Consider the following 20,765-nt stretch of genomic DNA (forward strand, 5'->3'; position numbering starts at 1 on the left):
AGAGAAATCCACCTTCTGCCACTTTTTCCAGCGTCCATCTGTTTAGCAGTCTGTGGAATTTTGCAAATGCCTCACAGATTTTTATTTGCCTTTTGTTTAGTGCTGGCATCTGGGCACTGATTCGACCATGGAGGCCATTTCGAGACAGAATCCCACAAATTGTTCTAGTTGACACAGGGACTTGAAGTGACGAGTCCTGTTGGAGCTCTGCTGCAGTGGAAGAGGCGCTTGCTTTGGATTTACTAACCAACAAACGTTCCTCCTGAGCAGTTGTCTTGCGGGGTCTGCCGGACCTGGGCTTGTCAAGCACATCTCCAGTCTCTTCAAATATTTTTTTAATTCTTTGTACTTGACGCTGAGACACATTAACCCCTTACTGACCTCGGACGGGATAGTACGTCCGAGGTCAGCTCCCCTGCTTTGATGCAGGGCTCCGCGGTGAGCCCGCATCAAAGCCGGAACATGTCAGCTGTTTTGAACAGCTGACATGTGCCCACAATAGCGGCGGGTGAAATCGCGATTCACCCGCCGCTATTAACTAGTTAAATGCCGCTATCAAACGCAGACAGCGGCATTTAACTACCGCATCCGGCCGGGCGGCCGGATATGAACGCATCGCCGACCCCCGTCACATGATCGGAGGTCAGAGATGCTTCTCCATTGTAAACATAGAGGTCCTTGAGACCTCTATGGTTACTGATCGCCGGTAGCTGTGAGCGCCACCCTGTGGTCGGCGCTCACAGCACACCTGATTTTCTGCTACATAGCGAATAACAGATCGCTGCTATGTAGCAGAGGCGATCGTGCTGTGCCTGCTTCTAGCCTCCCATGGAGGCTATTGAAGCATGGCAAAAGTTAAAAAACAAAGTTAAAAAAAGTTAAAAAAATAAAAAAAAATAAAAGTTGAAATCACCCCCCTTTCGCCCCAATCAAAATAAATCAATAAAAAAAAAAACAAACCTACACATATTTGGTATCGCCGCGTTCAGAATCGCCCGATCTATAAAAAAAAAAAAAAAAAGCATTAACCTGATCGCTTAACAGCGTAGCGAGAAAAAAATTAGAAACGCCAGAATTACGTTTTTTTGGTCACCGCAACATTGCATTAAAATGCAATAACTGGCGATCAAAAGAATGTATCTGCACCAAAATGCTATCATTAAAAACGCCAGCTCGGCACGCAAAAAATAAGCCCTCACCTGACCCCAGATCATGAAAAATGGAGACACTACGAGTATCGGAAAATGGCGCATTTTTTTTTTTTTGCAAAGTTTGGAATTTTTTTTCACCACTTAGGTGAAAAATAACCTAGTCATGTTAGGTGTCTATGAACTCTTACTGACCTGGAGAAGCATTATGGCAGGTCAGTTTTAGCATTTAGTGAACCTAGCAAAAAAGCCAAACAAAAAACAAGTGTGGGACTGCACTTTTTTTTGCAATTTCACCGCATTTGGAATTTTTTTCCCGTTTTCTAGTACACGACATGGTAAAACCAATGATGTCGTTCAAAAGTACAACTCATCCCGCAAAAAATAAGCCCTCACATGGCCAAATTGATGGAAAAATAAAAAAGTTATGGCTCTGGGAAGGAGGGGAGTGAAAAACGAACACGGGAAAACGGAAAATCCCAAGGTCATGAAGGGGTTAAAGGTGCCAGCCACTTCTGCAGTGGATCTGGTCTTCAGCCTCTTGATAATCCAGGCCTTGGTCGCAGGGTGGATTTTTAGCATGTTGTCAGAGCTCAAGTTGCAGTTCAAGTGAAGGTCTGGGGTGCTGGGTTTCTTTTTATACACACACACTAAACGATCATTTACTGAGCACAGGTGAGGATGTAAACTAGGATTGGGTGCATTATATGACCAGGCGACAAAACTTTTGTCTTGCCAAAATATGACCATTCTGTGTCCATTAATTGATCAATATTTCTGCCAATTTATTTTTTTAACCTAAACCACATTTCGGAGGGTTTCAGCTTTCAAAAGAATAATTTATACAACCAATGGATGAATTTGACAGGTTATAAGCTTTTATTTACATAACATGGATAAGCGACATAAGTTCTGTCTGGGAGTGTAATAACCTTGCTCGCTCTTCTCTGCCTCCGCTCTTGATCAGCTATGTCTTTTTTATACACCAGAGACCAGAACTGTACACAGTATTCTAAATCTGGTCGCACTAGTGACTTGTATAGAGGTAGAATTATGTTCTCCTCATGAGCATCTATGTCTCTTTTATGCATCCCATTATTTTATTTGTCTTTGCAGCAGCTGCCTGACACTGGCCACTAAACGTTTTTGTCGTCCACCCATACACCCAGGTCTTTTTCAGTAACAGTTTTGCCCAGTGGTAAAATTTGTTTGATATAACTTGCGTTTATTTGTGAAAATATAGGAAATTTGGCAAAAATTTTGAAAATTTCGCAATTTTCAAACTTTTCATTTTTATGCCCTTAACCCCTTAATCCCATATGACGTACTATCCCATCAAGGTGACCTGGGACTTAATTCCCAGTGACGGAATAGTACGTCATATGCGTGAGCGCGGCCGATCGCGGCCGGGTGTCAGCTGACTATCGCAGCTGGCATCCGGCACTATGTGCCAGGAGCGGTCACGGACCGCCCCCGGCACATTAACCCCCGACACACTGCGATCAAACATGATCGCAGTGTACCGGCGGTATAGGGAAGCATCGCGCAGGGAGGGGGCTCCCTGCGTGCTTCCCTGAGACCCCCGGAGCAACGTGATGTAATCGCGTTGCTCCGAGGGTCTCTTACCTCCTCCTCCCTGCAGCAGGCCCGAATCCAAGATGGCCGCGGCATCCGGGTCCTGCAGGGAGGTGGCTGTCACGGGAGACCTAGGCAGGAAAGAGCTAATAACCCGGGCCCCTGCGATTTCCCTCAGACTAGGGAAACCCTGACTGACCCTCTCTCAGAGTTTACACTAATGGTGTGCATGTCTGAGCCTCCACCCTCGCCCTATCTCCTGTTTCAACCCTAGGCTGAAACCACCACCCACCACCCAGTGAAGAGTCCACACTCCAATACCCACAGTTAGCACAGACAAGGATAACGGAAAAATAAGCACCACGCCGCAGTCACTCAGGAATACACTATAAATGCAAAGGGCAAAACAAATACAAATATAGGAAGGAGCAAATAAGACAAAGGGAAATACACCACCAGCAACGATACTCCAACTACTAGCTCACCACTCCAGACCGAGATAACCACGCACAAGACAGAAGCTATAATCGGCGACGCCCAATGTTCAGGAGAACTATTTAAAGGCAGTGGGCATGGCCCAGCTTCCAATCCGAGCACCAGGTAAATTAACCCCGGACCATCTAGATAAAACCTAGCCGACGCCAATGAGCGCATAGTGGTCAAAAGCGGAATTACCGCTGTCTGTCGAACGACCTGGTCTGAACAGCGTCCGACATGACAGTGGCTTCACTGCGCTTGCGCAGAGCAGGTGCCGGGAAGCCTCCAGGAGCCGTGCACGTCAGATCGCCAATCTGACACAGTGCACAGCAAAGTGTCAGATCGGCGATCTTACACTATAACATCATGCCCCCCCCTGGGGCAATGTTATAGTGTAAAAAAAAAAAAAAAAAATTCACATGTGTAAAAAAATAATTATATATATATCATATGAAAAAGTTTGGGTACCCCTATTAATCTTAAGCTTAATGTTTTATAAAAATGTTTTTTTTTTGCAACAGCTATTTCAGTTTCATATATCTAATAACTGTTGGACACAGTAATGTTTCTGCCTTGAAATGAGGTTTATTGTACTAACAGAAAATGTGCAATCTGCATTCAAACAAAATTTGACAGGTGCATAAGTATGGGCACCCTTATCATTTTCTTGTTTTAAATACTCCTACCTACTTTTTACTGACTTACTAAAGCACTTTTTTGGGTTTTGTAACCTCATTGAGCTTTGAACTTCATAGCTAGGTGTATGCAATCATGAGAAAAGCTACTTAAAGTGGCCACTTGCAAGTTGTTCTCCTGTTTGAATCTCCTCCGAAGAGTGGCATCATGGGCTCCTCAAAACAACTGTCAAATGATCTGAAAACAAAGATTATTCAACATAGTTGTTCAGGGGAAGGATACAAAATGCTGTTTCAGAGGTTTAACCTGTCAATTTCCACTGTGAGGAACATAGTAAGGAAATGGAAGAACCCAGGTACAGTTCTTGTTAAGGCAGGCCAAGAAAAACATCAGAAAGGCAGAGGAGAAGAATGGTGAGATCAGTCAAGGACAATCCTCAGGCCACCTCCAGAGATCTGCAGCATCAACTTGCTGCAGATGGTGTCACTGTGCATCGGTCAACTATACAACGCACTTTGCACAAGGAGAAGCTGTATGGGAGAGTGATGCGAAAGAAGCCATTTCTGCAAGCACGCCACAAACAGTCGGCTGAGGTATGCAAAAGCACATTTGGAGAAGCCAATTTCTTTTTGGAAGAAGGTCCTGTGGACTCATGAAACCAAGATTGAGTTGTTTGGTAATACAAAAAGGTGTTATGCATGGCGGCAAAAAAACAGTGCGTTGTATAGTTGACCGATGCAAAGTGACACCATCTGCAGCAAGTTGATGCTGCAGCTCTCTGGAGATGGTCTGAGGATTGACCTTGACTGATCTCACCATTCTTCTTCTCTGCCTTTCTGATGTTTTTCTTGGCCTGCCACTTCTGGCCTTAACAAGAACTGTACCTGTGTTCTTCCATTTCCTTACTATGTTCCTCACAGTGGAAATTGACAGGTTAAATCTCTGAGACAGCTTTTTGTATCCTTCCCCTGAACAACTATGTTGAATAATCTTTGTTTTCAGATCATTTGACAGTTGTTTTGAGGAGCCCATGATGCCACTCTTCAGAGGAGATTCAAACAGGAGAACAACTTGCAAGTGGCCACTTTAAGTAGCTTTTCTCATGATTGCAAACACCTGGCTATGAAGTTCAAAGCTCAATGAGGTTACAAAACCAAAAAAAGTGCTTTAGTAAGTCAGTAAAAAGTAGGTAGGAGTATTTAAAACAAGAAAATGATAAGGGTGCCCATACTTATGCACCTGTCAAATTTTGTTTGAATGCAGATTGCACATTTTCTGTTAGTACAATAAACCTCATTTCAAGGCAGAAACATTACTGTGTCCACTAGTTATTAGATATATGAAACTGAAATAGCTGTTGCAAAATAAACCATTTTTATAAAACATTAAGCTTAAGATTAATAGGGGTGCCCAAACTTTTTCATATGACTGTGTATATTTATATATATATATATATATATATATATATATATATATATATATATATATATATATATATATATATATATATATATATATATATATATATATATTGTTCCTATAAATACATTTCTTTATCTAAATAAAAAAAACACAATAAAAGTACACATATTTAGTATCGCCGCGTCCGTAGCGACCCGACCTATAAAACTGTCCCACTAGTTAACCCCTTCAGTAAACACCGTAAAAAAAAAAAAAAAAAAAAAAAAGGAAAAAAAACGCTTTATTATCATACCGCCAAATATAAAGTGGAATAACACGCGATAAAAAAGATGGATATAAATAACCATGGTACCGCTGAAAACGTCATCTTGTCCCGCAAAAAACGAGCCGCCATACAGCGTCATCAAAGAAATAATAATAGTAAAGTTAAAGTCCTCAGAATAAAGCGATGCAAAAATAATTTTTTTTTCTATAAAATAGTTTTTATCGTATAAAAGCACCAAAACATAAAAAAATGATATAAATGAGGTATCGCTGTAATCGTACTGACCCGAAGAATAAAACTGCTTTATCCATTTTACCAAACGCGGAACGGTATAAACGCCTCCCCCAAAAGAAATTAATGAATAGCTGGTTTTTGGTCATTCTGCCTCACAAAAATCGGAATAAAAAGTGATCAAAAAATGTCACGTGCCCGAAAATGTTACCAATAAAAACGTCAACTCGTCCCGCAAAAAACAAGACCTCACATGACTCTGTGGACCAAAATATGGAAAAATTATAGCTCTCAAAATGTGGTAACGCAAAAAATATTTTTTGCAATAAAAAGCGTCTTTCAGTGTGTGACGGCTGCCAATCATAAAAATCCGCTAAAAAACCCGCTGTAAAAGTAAATCAAACCCCCCTTTCATCACCCCCTTAGCGAAAAATTAAAAAATTTAAAAAATGTATTTATTTCCATTTTCCCATTAGGGTTAGGGCTAAAGTTAGGGTTAGGGTTGGGGCTAAAGTTAGGGTTACGGTTTGGATTACATTTACGGTTGGCATTAGAGTTAGGGGTGTGGTTAGGGTTACCGTTGGGATTAGGGTTAGGGGTGTGTTTGGATTAGGGTTTCAGGTAGAATTGGGGAGTTTCCACTTTTCAGGCACATCAGGGGCTCTCCAAACGCGACATGGCGTCCAATCTCAATTCCAGCCAATTCTGCGTTGAAAAAGTAAAACAGTTCTCCTTCCCTTCCGAGCTCTCCCGTGCGCCCAAACAGGGATTTACCCCAACATATGGGGTATCAGCGTACTCGGGACAAATTGGACAACAACATTTGGGTTCCAAGTTCTCTTGTTATCCTTGGGAAAATAAAAATTTGGGGGGCTAAAAATCATTTTTGTGGGAAAAAAGGATTTTTTTATTTTTACGGCTCTGCGTTGTAAACTGTAGTGAAACACTTGGGGGTTCAAAGTTCTCACAACACATCTACATAAGTTCCTTGGGAGGTCTAGTTTCCAATATGGGGTCACTTGTTTGGGGTTTCTACTGTTTGGGTACATCAGGGGCTCTGCAAATGCAACGTGACGCCTGCAGACCAATCCATCTAAGTCTGCATTCCAAATGGCACTCCTTCTCTTCCGAGCTCTGCCATGCGCCCAAACAGTGGTTCCCCCCCACATATGGGGTATCAGCATACTCAGGACAAATTGGATAACAACTATTGGGGTCCAATTTATCCTGTTACCCTTGTGAAAATACAAAACTGGGGGCTAAAAAATCATTTTTGTGAAAAAAAAATTTTTTTTCACGGCTCTGCGTTATAAACTGTAGTGAAACACTTGGGGGTTCAAAGCTCTCAAAACACATCTAGATAAGTTCCTTAGGGGGTCTTCTTTCCAAAATGGTGTCACTTGTGGGGGGTTTTAATGTTTAGGCACATCAGGGGCTCTCCAAACGCGACATGGTGTCCCATCTCAATTCGTCAATTTTACATTGAAAAGTCAATCGGCGCTCCTTCCCTTCCGAGCTCTGCCATGCACCCAAACAGTCGTTTACCCCCACATATGGGGTATCAGCGTACTCAGGACAAATTGCACAACAACTTTTGGGGTCCAATTTCTTCTCTTACCCTTGGGAAAATAAAAAATTGGGGGCGAAAAGATCATTTTTGTGAAAAAATATGATTTTTTATTTTTACGGCTCTGCATTATGAACTTCTGTGAAGCACTTGGTGGGTCAAAGTGCTCACCACACATTTAGATAAGTTCCTTAGGGGGTCTACTTTCCAAAATGGTGTCACTTGTGGGGGGTTTCAATGTTTACGCACATCAGGGGCTCTCCAAACGCAACATGGCGTCCCATCTAAATTCCAGTCAATTTTGCATTGAAAAGTAAAATGGCGCTCCTTTCCTTCCGAGCTCTGCCATGCGCCCAAACAGTGGTTTACCCCCACATATGGGGTATCAGTGTACTCAGGACAAATCGTACAACAACTTTTGGGGTCCATTTTCTCCTGTTACCCTTGGTAAAATAAAACAAATTGGAGCTGAAATAAATTTTGTGTGAAAAAGTTAAATGTTCATTTTTATTTAAACATTCCAAAAATTCATGTGAAACACCTGAAGGGTTAATAAACTTCTTGAATGTGGTTTTGAGCGCCTTGAGGGGTGCAGTTTTTAGAATGGTGTCACACTTAGGTATTTTCTTTTATATAGACCCCTCAAAATGACTTCAAATGAGATGTGGTCCCTAAATAAAAAAATGGTGTTGTAAAAATGAGATATTGCTGGTCAACTTTTAATCCTTATAACTCCCTAACAAAAAAAATTTTGGTTCCAAAATTGTGCTGATGTAAAGTAGACATGTGGGAAATGTTACTTATTAAGTATTTTTTATTACATATCTCTGTGATTTAAGGGCATAAAAATTGAAAGTTGGAAAATTGCAAAATTTTCAAAATTTTCGGCAAATTTCCATTTTTTTCACAAATAAACGCAAGTTATATAGAATAAATTTTACCACTATCATGAAGTACAATATGTCACGAGAAAACAGTGTCAGAATCGCCCAGATCCGTTTAAGCGTTCCAGAGTTATAACCTCATAAAGGGACAGTGGTCAGAATTGTAAAAATTGGACCGGTCATTAAGGTGCAAACCACCCTCGGGGCTTAAGGGGTTAATTCACACACATTTGTTAATAAATATATTTTCCCACATGTCTACTTTTACATCTGCTTCATTTTTCAAACATGATTTTTTTTTTTTTTTCATCAAGTTAGAGGGGTTAAAGGTTGATCAGTAATTTCTAATTTTTCCAACAAAATTTGCAAAACCATTTTTTAGGGATCACATCGCATCTGAAGTGACTTCGTATATAGGACAGAAAATTCGTAAAAGTGACACCATTCTAAAAAACGCACCCCTGGAAGTCCTTAAAACCACATTCAAGAAGTTTATTAACTCTTCAGGTGCTTCGCAGGAAATAATGCAATTCATGCAAATTAACCCCTTCACGACCTTGCCCTTTTCCTTTTTTGCGTTCTCGTTTTTCACTCCCCTCCTTCCCAGAGCCATAACTTTTTTTTTTATTTTTCCATCAATATGGCCATGTGAGGGCTTGTTTTTTGTGGGACGAGTTGCACTTTTGAACGACATCATTGGTTTTACCATGTCATGTACTAGAAAATGGGAAAAAAATTCCAAGTGCGGTGAAATTACAAAAAAAGTGCAATCCCACACTTGTTTTTTGTTTGGCTTTTTTGCTAGGTTCACTAAATGCTAAAACTGACCTGCCATTATGATTCTCCAGGTCATTACGAGTTCATAGACACCAAACATGTCTAGGTTTCGTTTTATCTAAGTGGTAAAAAAAATTCCAAACTTTGCTAAGAAAAAAACAATAGTGCAATTTTCCAATACCCGTAGCGTCTCCATTTTTCGTGATCTAGGGTCAGGTGAGGACTTATTTTTTGCTTGCTAAGCTGACGTTTTTAATTATACCATTTGGTGCAGATACATTCTTTTGATCGCCTGTTATTGCATTTTAATGCAATGTCACGGCGACCGAAAAAAGTAATTCTGGTGTTTCAAATTTTTTTCTCGCTACGCTGTTTAGCGATCAGGGTAATCAATTTATTTAAATTGATCGGACGATTGTGAACGCGGCGATACCAAATATGTGTAGGTTTTTTTTTTTTTTTTTATATTCTATTTTGATTGGGTGAAAGGAAAGGGGGGTGATTTTAAAGTTTTATAATTTTTTTTTTCTTTTTTACTTTTGCCATGCTTCAATAGCCTCCATGGGAGGCTAGAAGCTGGCACAACTCGATCAGCTCAGCTACATGGGAGCGATCATCAGATCGCTCCTATGTAGCTGAATTCCTGCATTACTATGAGCGCCGACCACAAGGTGACGCTTATAGCAATCCGGCATCAGCAACCATAGAGGTCTCAAGGACCTCTATGGTTACTATGCAGACACATCGCTGATCATGTGACAGGGGTCGGCGATTCTCTCATTTTCGAACCGATGGCCAGAAGAGCCAGTTAATGCCGCTGTCAGCATTTGACAGCGGCATTTAACTAGTTAATAGCGGCGGGTGAATCGCGATTTCACCTGCCGCTATTGCGGGCACATGTCAGCTGTTCAAAACAGCTGACATGTCCAGGCTTTGAGGTGGGCTCAGCGCTGGAGCCCACATCAAAGCAGGGGATCTGACCTCCGCAGTAATAGTATGATGGAGTTCGTGAAGGGATAACATTTTACTTAATTTTTATGAAAAAATGTTAATTTTCACAAGGGTAACAGATGAAAATAGACCTCAAAGTTTGTTGTGCAGTTTGTCCTGAGTATGTTGAAACCCCATATGTGTTGAAAAACTACTGTTCAGGTGCATGGCAGGGCTTGGGAGGAAAGCAGTACCGTTTGACTTTTTGAATGCAAAAAAGACTGTAGGCTTATAGCCCAGGAGAGGCATGTATAGGACGATAGGACCCATCAGAAGGTCACCTTGCTGTGGTTAATTGGCGAATTTATGTAAAGAACCTTTATTTTTGTAAGTACTTCTTTTGTAAGTACATTTTATGTTAAACAGAGATGCTGGCTCTGTAATATATAGCCTTAATCCCATCCACAAGTGTTGCTCCACAGTATTTCTTTTTTAGTCTTCTTTAAATCCACCATACTGTTCCAGAGACATGGGCCTTTATATTTAGTGATAGTTTTGTGGTTTTTACAAGAGATGGTGGCTCACAAGAAAATAATTCAAAGCAGCCAAAAGACATGCCCCAGAGAATCCTATGAGTAGTGGCCCTTTGCTAAAAAATGTTAAAATTCTCACTAAATTAAAAAGGTCTAGATCTCAGGAACCTTTTTGTAGATGTGAAAAATATAACCTGGATTATTCGGGGTAGCAGGAGGAATAAAATAAGGGCAAAAACTGACCACTTTAATATGTCAATACACATTTCTGCGTATTGACGTTCTGGTATGCGTTGGTGATTATGCAGGCACATGAACTGTGCCTATGCAGGCACATGAACTGTGCCTGTGCAGTCATCGCCGGGAGCTCGGCTTATCTGATAACCAAGCCCCCTGCTTTGACAACCAGGAGCAGTGCAGGGTTTCTGCTGTTCTAGCCCTTGAGGGCACATACTGTAGGAAAATCTTCGTTCCAAAGACAAATAGGAAATTTTCCATCCTGATCACTGGTATGTAGCCAAACAGTACTTTTCAGCCATATGTGGGGTATTGCTACATTCAGGAGAGATAATTATAGGGCCGTTTTTACCCATTTCACCTTGGTATTACGTAAAATCTGGGGCTTGGAACAACATGTGAGTTGTAAAAATGCAATTATTTTTTCTTCACTGCCCAATGGACTATAAAATTCTGTGAAACACCTGTGGTGTCAATGTGCTCATTGCGCCCCTAATTTATTAATTCTGTCTGGGGTTTAGTTTGTAAAATGGAGTCACTTTAAGGAGAGGCGTGTTTTGCTGTTCTGCCACCTCAGGGGCTCTGCTAATGTGATATGAAACCCACAAACCATTCCCGCAAAATCTGCATTATAATCTGGCGCCCCTTTCCTTCTGAGCTTTGCACTGTGCCTGAAAATCAGTTTCCAACAATATATAGGGAACTAGCGTAGTCAGGAGAAATTGCACAACAAATCTGATCCATTTTTCTCCTATTAGCCCATTTGATAATTAGAAACTTGGGGCTAAAACATTTTGGTGGAAAAAAATGTTAAGTTTTTTTTTTTATTTATTTTCAAAGCCAAAACGTCATAATTCTGTGAATGACCTGTGTGTTTAAAATGCTCATTACAACTAACTTTTAGATGAATTTATCAAGAGATGTAGTTTTCAAAATGAAGTCAGTTGTGTGAGGTTGCCTCTGTTTCGGCACCTCAAAGGCTCTTGTGATGTGACATGTGCCCGCAATCTATTATAGCAAAAATTGAACACCAAGAGTCACATAGCGCTCCTTCCTTTCTGAGCCCTGTTGTGTGCCCAAAACAGTAGATTCCAACCACTTGCATGTACTCAGGAGAAATTGCACAACCAACTTGAGGTCCATTATTTCCTGAAAGGTCTTGCTCCCACTTGTGATGTAAATCTCTCAGCCAAATGTTAACCTATGTTGCATCTCACATCTGCAATTATTTTCTCATGCCTATTCGGCATGCAAAAACAATCGCAGTAAGCTGTGAATCGGATGGCATGTACCCATATAAGTCTATGGGTGCGTACGAAACGTTGCACTGCACTCGGATATCGCCCGAGTGCAATGCAGACAAAAAGGGAGAAATTAATTTCTCAGTCTCCTCCGCAGTTGTGCTGGGATTCTCCCATACAAGAGGATCGGTGCACAGACACTCTGCTCCCGTTCGCAGCAGATCTCGTGTATCTGATGTGGTACGCTAGTGTGACTCCAGCCTTTCTCTTGTGAAAATTAGAAATTAATACAGTATTTTCATGGCGAGAAATGGAACTTTTCATTTTCATGACCCAATGTTATAAAATGTTGTGAAGCACATGCTCACAACACTCTAAGATTAGTTCCTTGAGGGATGTAGTTTCTAAAGTGGGGTCAATTGTTGGGGGATTTCCGCTATTTTGGCTTCTTGGGGGCTGAAATCGAAAACAAAAAGACTCCTTAAAATATAACTTTTATTAGAAAGTTTAAAAGATTTGCAAGGTTAGGTTAGCAAGATATAGGGTCTACCACCAAGGGAGGAAAAAAAATCACAAAATGTGTGTGTAATATGCCCTAGAATTCCTTCATCTATGCCCTACCTTTTGCGATATGGCGCCCCATTCGTCAGCGGCTAGCTCTGATTACCCTGATGTACCCTTAACCTAATGTGTAGTAAAAACAATCAAATAACAGTTGTGTTTAAAAAAACAAAAGCAAGAAAAAAAACAGCCAAATGATTAATTTTGAAACTAATGCAGCGTCACAAAAATAGGTAATCCAGCCAAAGCACACACAGCTCAACTTGTGTGTATTGGTATAGTTCACATACTCCGTGGGTAGCAAGTGGTTATATACAGTTGTGGCCAAAAGTATTGACACCCCTGCAATTCTGTCAGATAATACTCCGTTTCTTCCTGAAAATGATTGCAAACACAAATTCTTTGTTATTATTATCTTCATTTAATTTGTCTTAAATGAAAATACACAAAAAGAATTGTCCTAAAGCCAAATTGGATATAATTCCACACCAAACATAAAAAAGGGGGTGGACAAAAGTATTGGCACTGTTCGAAAAATCATGTGATCCTTCTCTAATTTGTGTAATTAACAGCACCTGTAACTTACCTGTGGCACCTAACAGGTGTTGGCAATAACTAAATCACACTTGCAGCCAGTTGACAGGGATTAAAGTTGACTCAACCTGTGTCCTTGTGTACCACATTGAGCATGGAGAAAAGAAAGAATACCAAAGAACTTTCTGAGGACTTGAGAAACCAAATTGTGAGGAAGCATGAGCAATCTCAAGGCTACAAGTCCAAAGACCTGGCACTGTGGCTAACCTCCCTAGATGTGGACGGAAAAGAAAAATTGACAAGAGATTTCAACGCAAGATTGTGTGGATGTCGGATAAAGAACCTCGACTAACATCCAAACAAGTTCAAGCTGCCCTGCAGTCCGAGGGTACAACAGTGTCAACCTGTACTATCCGTCGGCGTCTGAATGAAAAGGGACTGTATGGTAGGAAATCCAGGAAGACCCAACTTCTTACCCCCGACATAAAAAAGCCAGGCTGGAGTTTGCCAAAACTTACCTGAAAAAAACTAAAACGTTTTGGAAGAATGTTCTCTGGTCAGCTGAGACAAAAGTAGAGCTTTTTGAGCAAAGGCATCAACATAGAATTTACAGGAGAAAAAAAGAGGCATTCAAAGAAAAGAACACAGTCCCTACAGTCAAACATGGCGGAGGTTCCCTGATGTTTTGGGGTTGCTTTGCTGCCTCTGGCACTGGACTGCTTGACTGTGTGCATGGTATTATGAAGTCTGAAGACTACCAACAAATTTTGCAGCATAATGTAGGGCCCAGTGTGAGAAAGCTGGGTCTCCCTCAGAGGTCATGGGTCTTCCAGTAGGACAATGACCCAAAACACACTTCAAAAAGCACTAGAAAATGGTTTGAGAGAAAGCACTGGAGACTTCTAAGGTGGCCAGCAATGAGTCCAGACCTGAATCCCATAGAACACCTGTGGAGAGATCTAAAATGGCAGTTTGGAGAAGGCACCCTTCAAATATCAGGGAGCTGGAGCAGTTTGCCAAAGAAGAATGGTCTAAAATTCCAGCAGAGCATTGTAAGAAACTCATTGATGGTTACCGGAAGCGGTTGGTCGCAGTTATTTTGGCTTTAGTTTGTGCAACCAAGTATTAGGCTGAGGGTGCCAATACTTTTGTCTGGCCCATTTTTGGAGTTTTGTGTGAAATGATCAATGTTTTGCTTTTTGCTTCATTTTCTTTTGTGTTTTTTCATTTAAGACAAATTAAATGAAGATAATAATACCAAAGAATTTGTGATTGCAATCATTTTCAGGAAGAAACTGAGTATTATCGGACAGAATTGCAGGGGTGTCAATACTTTTGGCCACAACTGTAACCTCCTTCCTAAATACTAGGAGGTGCGTGTGAAGTATTGGCCACTAGCCTGTTAATGGGGTTGGGAGTAGAGGGTATGAATACAATATAATAAATGTGTCCACAGGAGGTTATGGGGATCAAGCAAAGGCGTTCTAGGAAAACCGCAACCTAGAAATATACCAGGGATGCAGTCATATGAATGAATTAGCCTCTTACGAAGCATAACTATAGCCCCATAAGTATGTCAGATCACAGTCTCCACTGCATTATTAAGCCAGAGAGAAAGAAAAAAGAAACCATATGAGTATATGCGGAGAATATAAGAGACCCCCACTACATGCAGATGACCCAGATATGTGAATGTCCCAATATGGAAATGATAGGGAAAAATGTCTTATTCAGCAGTCAAACCGTTAATATCACCAGTATTGACATACAATCCTCTAAGTAGAGGTATAAGGGTAAGTAATGATATACTCCTCTGTGATGCATATTAGGCATATCAAAGTTCTTATAAAACCAGTCCAATTAGCTGGGTAACACTTTCAATGTCCGAATGTGTTTTCCCCCAGAAGTACTGGGGTTCATCAGGGGATCACTGGTTCAGTCCTATGGCCACAAACAGTGGTGTGTGCTAAAGGAAATGCTTACCGCCAGATTTTAAAAGAAAATCCAGGGACCAATTTGCAGAAGAAAATGAGTTGTAGAAGGGGGATGCTTTCCAAAAGAGCCGGAAATGACATTAACCCCAGATACTAAAGAGAAAGTAATGGAACGCAAGACGCGTTCCACCCTGGGTGCAGCGCACAGGAAGTGACGTCTTTTCCTGTCCTGGGGTTCTGGCATATAGAGGTGGAACGCAGTGAGCTTTCCACATGCCGAATTCCGGAAGTGCCCTCCCGATACAGCGTGTCACGGTAGAGCCCTCACTGCTTTGCACTTTTCTATGTGGAGCGCCTCCTGCTTTCCTTTGATGCTCTGTTATATTTTAAGGGGTCTTTTTGATTTCGATCTTTGCTTGGTTGAGACTTCTACCTATAGTTTTTTTCCTTGGTTTAAACATCTTGGGGCTGAACAGATGCGAGATGATGTCTGCAATCTATTCCAATCAAAATTGTGCTCAAAGAGTTGTATCCGGCCACATACGGGGTATATGGGGAAAATGCCCAGCAAAGAAATTGGTGAATAACCTCTTGTCACTCTTCAGAATCTGAAATTTTGGGGGCTACAGCAACATTTTTTTTTGCCGGGTGGGGGGGTGGGGGGGTGGAGTCTTTTTTCATTTTCACGTCCCAATGTTATAAGTTTATGTGACACACCTGTGGGTTTAAGATCACGACACCCCTAGATTAAATCTCATAGGGTTGTAGATTAAAAAAATGGGGTCTCTTACAGGGGGGAAGGAGGGGTGTTTCTGCTGTTTTTGCATGTAAGGGGCTGTTCAAATGCGATATGGTGCCTGTAATTCGTTCCAACCAAAGGAATGCTCCAAAATTCAAATAGCGCTTCTTCCCTTCTGAGCCTGGCTATGTTCCCAAACAGTAGTTTACGGCCACATATGGGGTATCTGTGTGCACAACAAATTGAATTTTTGATGTAAAGTAGACGTGTTAAATGTTGTTTATTAATTATTTTTAATGGTATAACTGTCTGTTTTAAAGGCTTAAAAATTCTGTTGCGAAGTTTTCAAAATTTATACAATTTCGAATTTTTTCATAAACGCAAATCCTATCCTAAATTTACCGCTAACATTAAGTGCCTTGTCACAACCAGACAGACTAAAAATCACGGAGATATGTAGAAGCGTTCTAGAGTTATTACCACAAGGTGATAAAAGTCAATTTTGATAAATTTGGCCTGGTCCCAAAGGTTAAAATTGGCTTCGGGGAGAAAAGGTTAATGCCAGAAATTTTTTTAGCAGTATTTATAAGATCTTTGCTGATCTTGCCAAGCAGACCTCTAAATGTATGTCTTTTGAAGATTCTAAAAGAGTTGAGCTGCTACTTTCATTATTGTAAATGTAAATTATAAGTGTTTCAGTTTGACATTCTATCCATTGAAGTAAAACAAATGTATGTTTTTACCAGGGTGGATTAACAATGGGTCCGATGCAGCCTGCTGCGATGACATTTGTGGGACAAGCTGGATTTATAAGAATGGCGCCTCCAGGTCCAGCCTACACTACTGACATGCAGAAGCAATTTGTTGAAGAGCAACAGTAAGTGAATGTAAAACATGAAGACTCAAATTTCTGCATGTGTAATTTGAAGTGGCCATAAAATATCTTTTACATGATTCTTTTTACAAATTTGCAGGTAAAGGGTTTGTCTGACAGTAATTTTTTTTTTCTTTTAACCATCGATTAAAAATTATTAACTGGTGCATACTCGCGTTCCACTCCTCTTGCGGATCCGACACAGGCCGCTCCAGATGTCTCTTCCGACTCCGGAAGCGGTGTCTCCCATTTGGAATTTCAGACGTCTCTGCGCTTTGTAATTGGCTGCAGTGGTCATGTGTTTAGAAGTACATATCATGTTTCTCCGACACCGCTGTCTGTGTTGTATCTGTGGGGGTGCTGGAAGGCGGGTGTGCCTTCAATCCAGGGATAAAAAAAGAAAAAAAAATCCCGTCCACCTCTCTAGTACACATCCAATTGTAATTTGATAAGTCAGTGCTGCTGGAAGTAGTTTGCAGTTAAATATTAGAGAAACTTAACCTGTTTCACTGGCTTTCACCCGCTTGGACCTTTGGCTGTGCAGTTCTGTAAGTTCTTAAACTTCCATAGTTTGAACATGCAACTTCTTCTATAAGAAAACCATAGTAAATGACAAATTACTTCTAGAAAACTTGTGTTGATTAGAATGAGTCTCGTAGCAAAGGATTCGTGTTGGAAGCCTGTGAAGGAAAGTGTCATTGAGCATTCCGTATTTTTGTTAAGTCATTTATCTTAAAATCAAAGAAGCCAAAACTTTATGGCCCTGATTTATGAAACGGTTTTCACCAAAATTTGTGCGTAAAACTGTATGAAACATCGCAATTTTTTTAACAATTTATAGCTGTACAGAAATGTTTCAATTTTGTCATTTTTAATCCAGTCCCATTCATCTTCAACAACTTTTTTGAAAAGTGGGAATAACTTGGCAAGAAGTGGGCGTAGTGAATAAATTCATAATCATTTGCACCACAAAAGTGGGATCCCCGAAATTGTACTGACCCAAAGAATGAAATTGACTTCCCACTTATACTTCTGTTCCGAAACTTGAAATAAAACTTGGTTCGCGTTTATCTTGTACAGTACGTTGAGCATTTTACATCATGATTTCTGTCCAAATCTCCAAAAAACAGGATCCTGATGAACCCAATAACAGATCAATTCACTGTAATGAGTCAGATGGAGTTATTTTGGATTCTGTCTGACCCCCTGTCCTGTGTTTTTAGGGATGCACTAAATCTTGATCAACTATATCTATGCCATAAACCTAAAAAAGCAGTCACTACAAGAACAGATGCTAGACAGTCTAAAGCGACTCCGTCTACCTTATTATAATGGGTGGTTACATCAGGGGTTTGAGACATGTTTTCCAGGATGTCCCTCCTGATGGCATCACCAGGAGGTTGTCCTTCATATCCTTGATAGGGATAGGAAACACAGAAGAGGTTAAATAGCCCCTCCCCACCTCCACACTTCAGTGTTTTTCCTGTCCCTATCAGGGACAGACACAGGAGAGGAGCACGAATGTGCGAAGATCAATTACCTGTCTAGAAGCTCCATTCCTCCATTGGGGGCTCTGGGGCAGTGGGTGATGATGTAAGCCCCACAATACCGCTGATACCGCGAGAGGTCCCTCAGCGGTCTGTTGAGCTGTGCGCTCCTGACGTCGGCTGCATTCCCTGGAGGACCCTGGGCCTCAGCTGCTGCACGGCGTCCTCTGTGCAGGCGGCCGTGACACTTGTTCCTCTGGTGTGCGGTACGCCACGAGCGTGTGGCAGAGAAGATGGTGCCACTCGCCGGGTCGGCATCTCCCTCCATTACGGCGTGCCATGACACCGGATGTCGCACGGGTGACGATTTCCGGGTTGGCGCCGGGAACTGCAGGCCGTTCAGCTCTCCTGGAGGGGGCGTAGCTTCTACAAGACAGCAGGTCTGGCCATTGTGCGCTCCATAGGGCGCATGCGCTGTCTGAAGGAACACCTGCAAGTTTGTGATGGGCAGCAGCTGAGATCAGAAGGAGGACGAATCAGATGTCTTGAAGCCGGGCAAGACTGACTACTTAAGACAGATAGCTGACAGCACACACTGACTTAGTAAGATGGAGAGTGCTAGCCATCCTGATGTCCAGTCCTTAGAATCATCTCTGGATCACGTGAGTGGGCTATAATAAGGTCTTCCTAGCTAGGCTACATACATATAGCTATAGGACCTTCCTTTCCGTATTTTTACTAGGACAAGGAGACAACTAAGCGATCCACGACAGCAGTCAAGAGGAAATCTAATAAATGTCCGTTATGCGCCGCAATACTTCCCGAGGCATGCAACAAGAAATTGTGCGAGACATGCATCGCCAAACTGCTCAAACAGGAACAATCATCCTTATTGGCTAATATACGGACCATGATCAGAGAGGAGGTTCAGGCTAGTGTCGCTACTGTTGAACCGCCCCAATCTCTCTCCCCTAAAAGACCCAGATGGAACTTGAACCCAAACTCCGAGGAAGGGGAAGTCTCGGGCTATTCTGACCTAGACTCGGCTGAAGGTGAGACCTCCTCAATATTTCTTTCTGGAGATCGGAAAAGATACTTATTTTCTTCCGAGGACACGGACACCCTGAAGAATGGGAAGATGTGGGGAAAAAGTTCATAGTCCCAAGGGAATTCAAATTCCGCCTTCCCTTTAATCCAGAGGATACTAAGACCTGGGAATCAGTTCCGAAAATTGATATATCGGTAGCCAGAGTATCAAGAAAAACAGCCATTCCATTTGAAGATTCTTCAGGCCTTATGGACCCGATGGACAAAATAGCAGAGGACCTCCTTAAAAAATCATGGGAAGCATCAGCAGCAATTATGAAAGCTAACGTAGCTGTGACTTCAGTAGCCAGATCAATGAGTATCTGGGTAGAGGAGCTGGAAGCTCCGATCAAAAACAGAACCCCCAGAGAAGAGATTTTAAAATCCTTATCATTGTTGAAGATGGCAACTGACTTCATGGCTGATGCCTCGGCGGAGTCAGTCCGTTTTGCAGCCAGAAGCAATGCATTATCTAATGCAGCAAGGCGTGCAGTATGGATAAGATTGTGGTCAGGAGATACTCAATCTAAAAATAAACTTTGTTCAATTCCATTTTCTGGCCTCCACGTATTCAGTCCAGTATTAGACGACTTACTGGACAAAAACAAAGGAAAATGCCATCCTTTCAGAGGACCCGATTTCATCCAAGACAGGATTATAGTGGCAAAGGTAAAACCGAAGATGGAGCACCCTAAAGGGGGCAGGGGTAGAGGCTCCTTTTATGAGGAAGGGACTGGGTCAGGCAGACAATGACGCCAAGCACATTGGGGGGAAGACTTCAACGCTTCTCGAAAGGATGGCAAAACATCACCCAGAACCGTTGGATACTCCAAACAATTGCTTACGGTTACAGAATACAGTTTACTCAGATACCACCCCCCCAGAAGATACTGCCTGACCCGCAGCCAATCTCCAGTGGTACATCCTAGAGGACATACAGCAGCTCATACAAATAGAAGCCATAATCCCGGTACCTCTTTTGGAACACTTCCACGGCCACTACTCCAGTCTCTTTTCTATAAAAAAGCCAGGAGGAGAGTACCGGACCATAATTAATTTAAAACCACTGAACCAGTGGGTATTTTGCAAGCGTTTCAAGATGGAGATCATCAAATCCGTCATACCGTTAATAAGGAAAGATTCAGTAATGTGTACAATAGATCTCAAAAGCGCATATTACCATGTGCCCATCCATCCCTCACATCAGAAGTACCTCAGGTTCGCAATAAAAGACCGAGGGAACGCACTTAATTTCCAATTTCAGTGCCTTCCATTTGGGCTTCCTTTTGCACCAAGAATCTTCACAAAGCTCATGGCAGAAGCGATGGCCTTCTTACGGACAAAGGACATTCTCATAGTTCCGTACTTGGATGAACTGTTGCTGATGGCAGACTCACGACAGCAGATGGAACAGTGTCTAAGAGACACTATGTCGCTTCTAGAGAGCCTGGGATGGGTGATAAACCTAAAAACGTCAAGTCTCGAGCCGGAGAAGAGAAAAACCTTCTTGGGGGTCCTTCTAGACTCAGGGAAAGAGTATTCATTCCTTCCATCCCACAAACAACTGGCAGTCAGACAAGAAGCTCAGATGTTGGGAAAAAGAGTACACCACTATCAGAAAAGCCAT

At 41.7% G+C, this 20,765-nt stretch overlaps 1 protein-coding gene across 6 annotated transcripts in view; it reads left to right on the forward strand.

Annotated features, from left to right (window-relative positions):
* Positions 1-20,765, forward strand: part of SYNRG (synergin gamma) — a 488,500-nt gene that overhangs the window by 56,508 nt on the left and 411,227 nt on the right. For all 6 annotated transcript variants that reach the window (XM_077295517.1, XM_077295512.1, XM_077295514.1 and 3 more), the window contains exon 4: positions 16,438-16,568. In XM_077295517.1, the coding sequence (XP_077151632.1) occupies positions 16,438-16,568 (131 nt within the window). The remainder of the gene's footprint in view (positions 1-16,437; positions 16,569-20,765) is intronic.

This window comes from Ranitomeya variabilis, chromosome 3 (genome assembly GCF_051348905.1).
Source record: "Ranitomeya variabilis isolate aRanVar5 chromosome 3, aRanVar5.hap1, whole genome shotgun sequence".
Classification (NCBI taxonomy): domain Eukaryota; kingdom Metazoa; phylum Chordata; class Amphibia; order Anura; family Dendrobatidae; genus Ranitomeya; species Ranitomeya variabilis.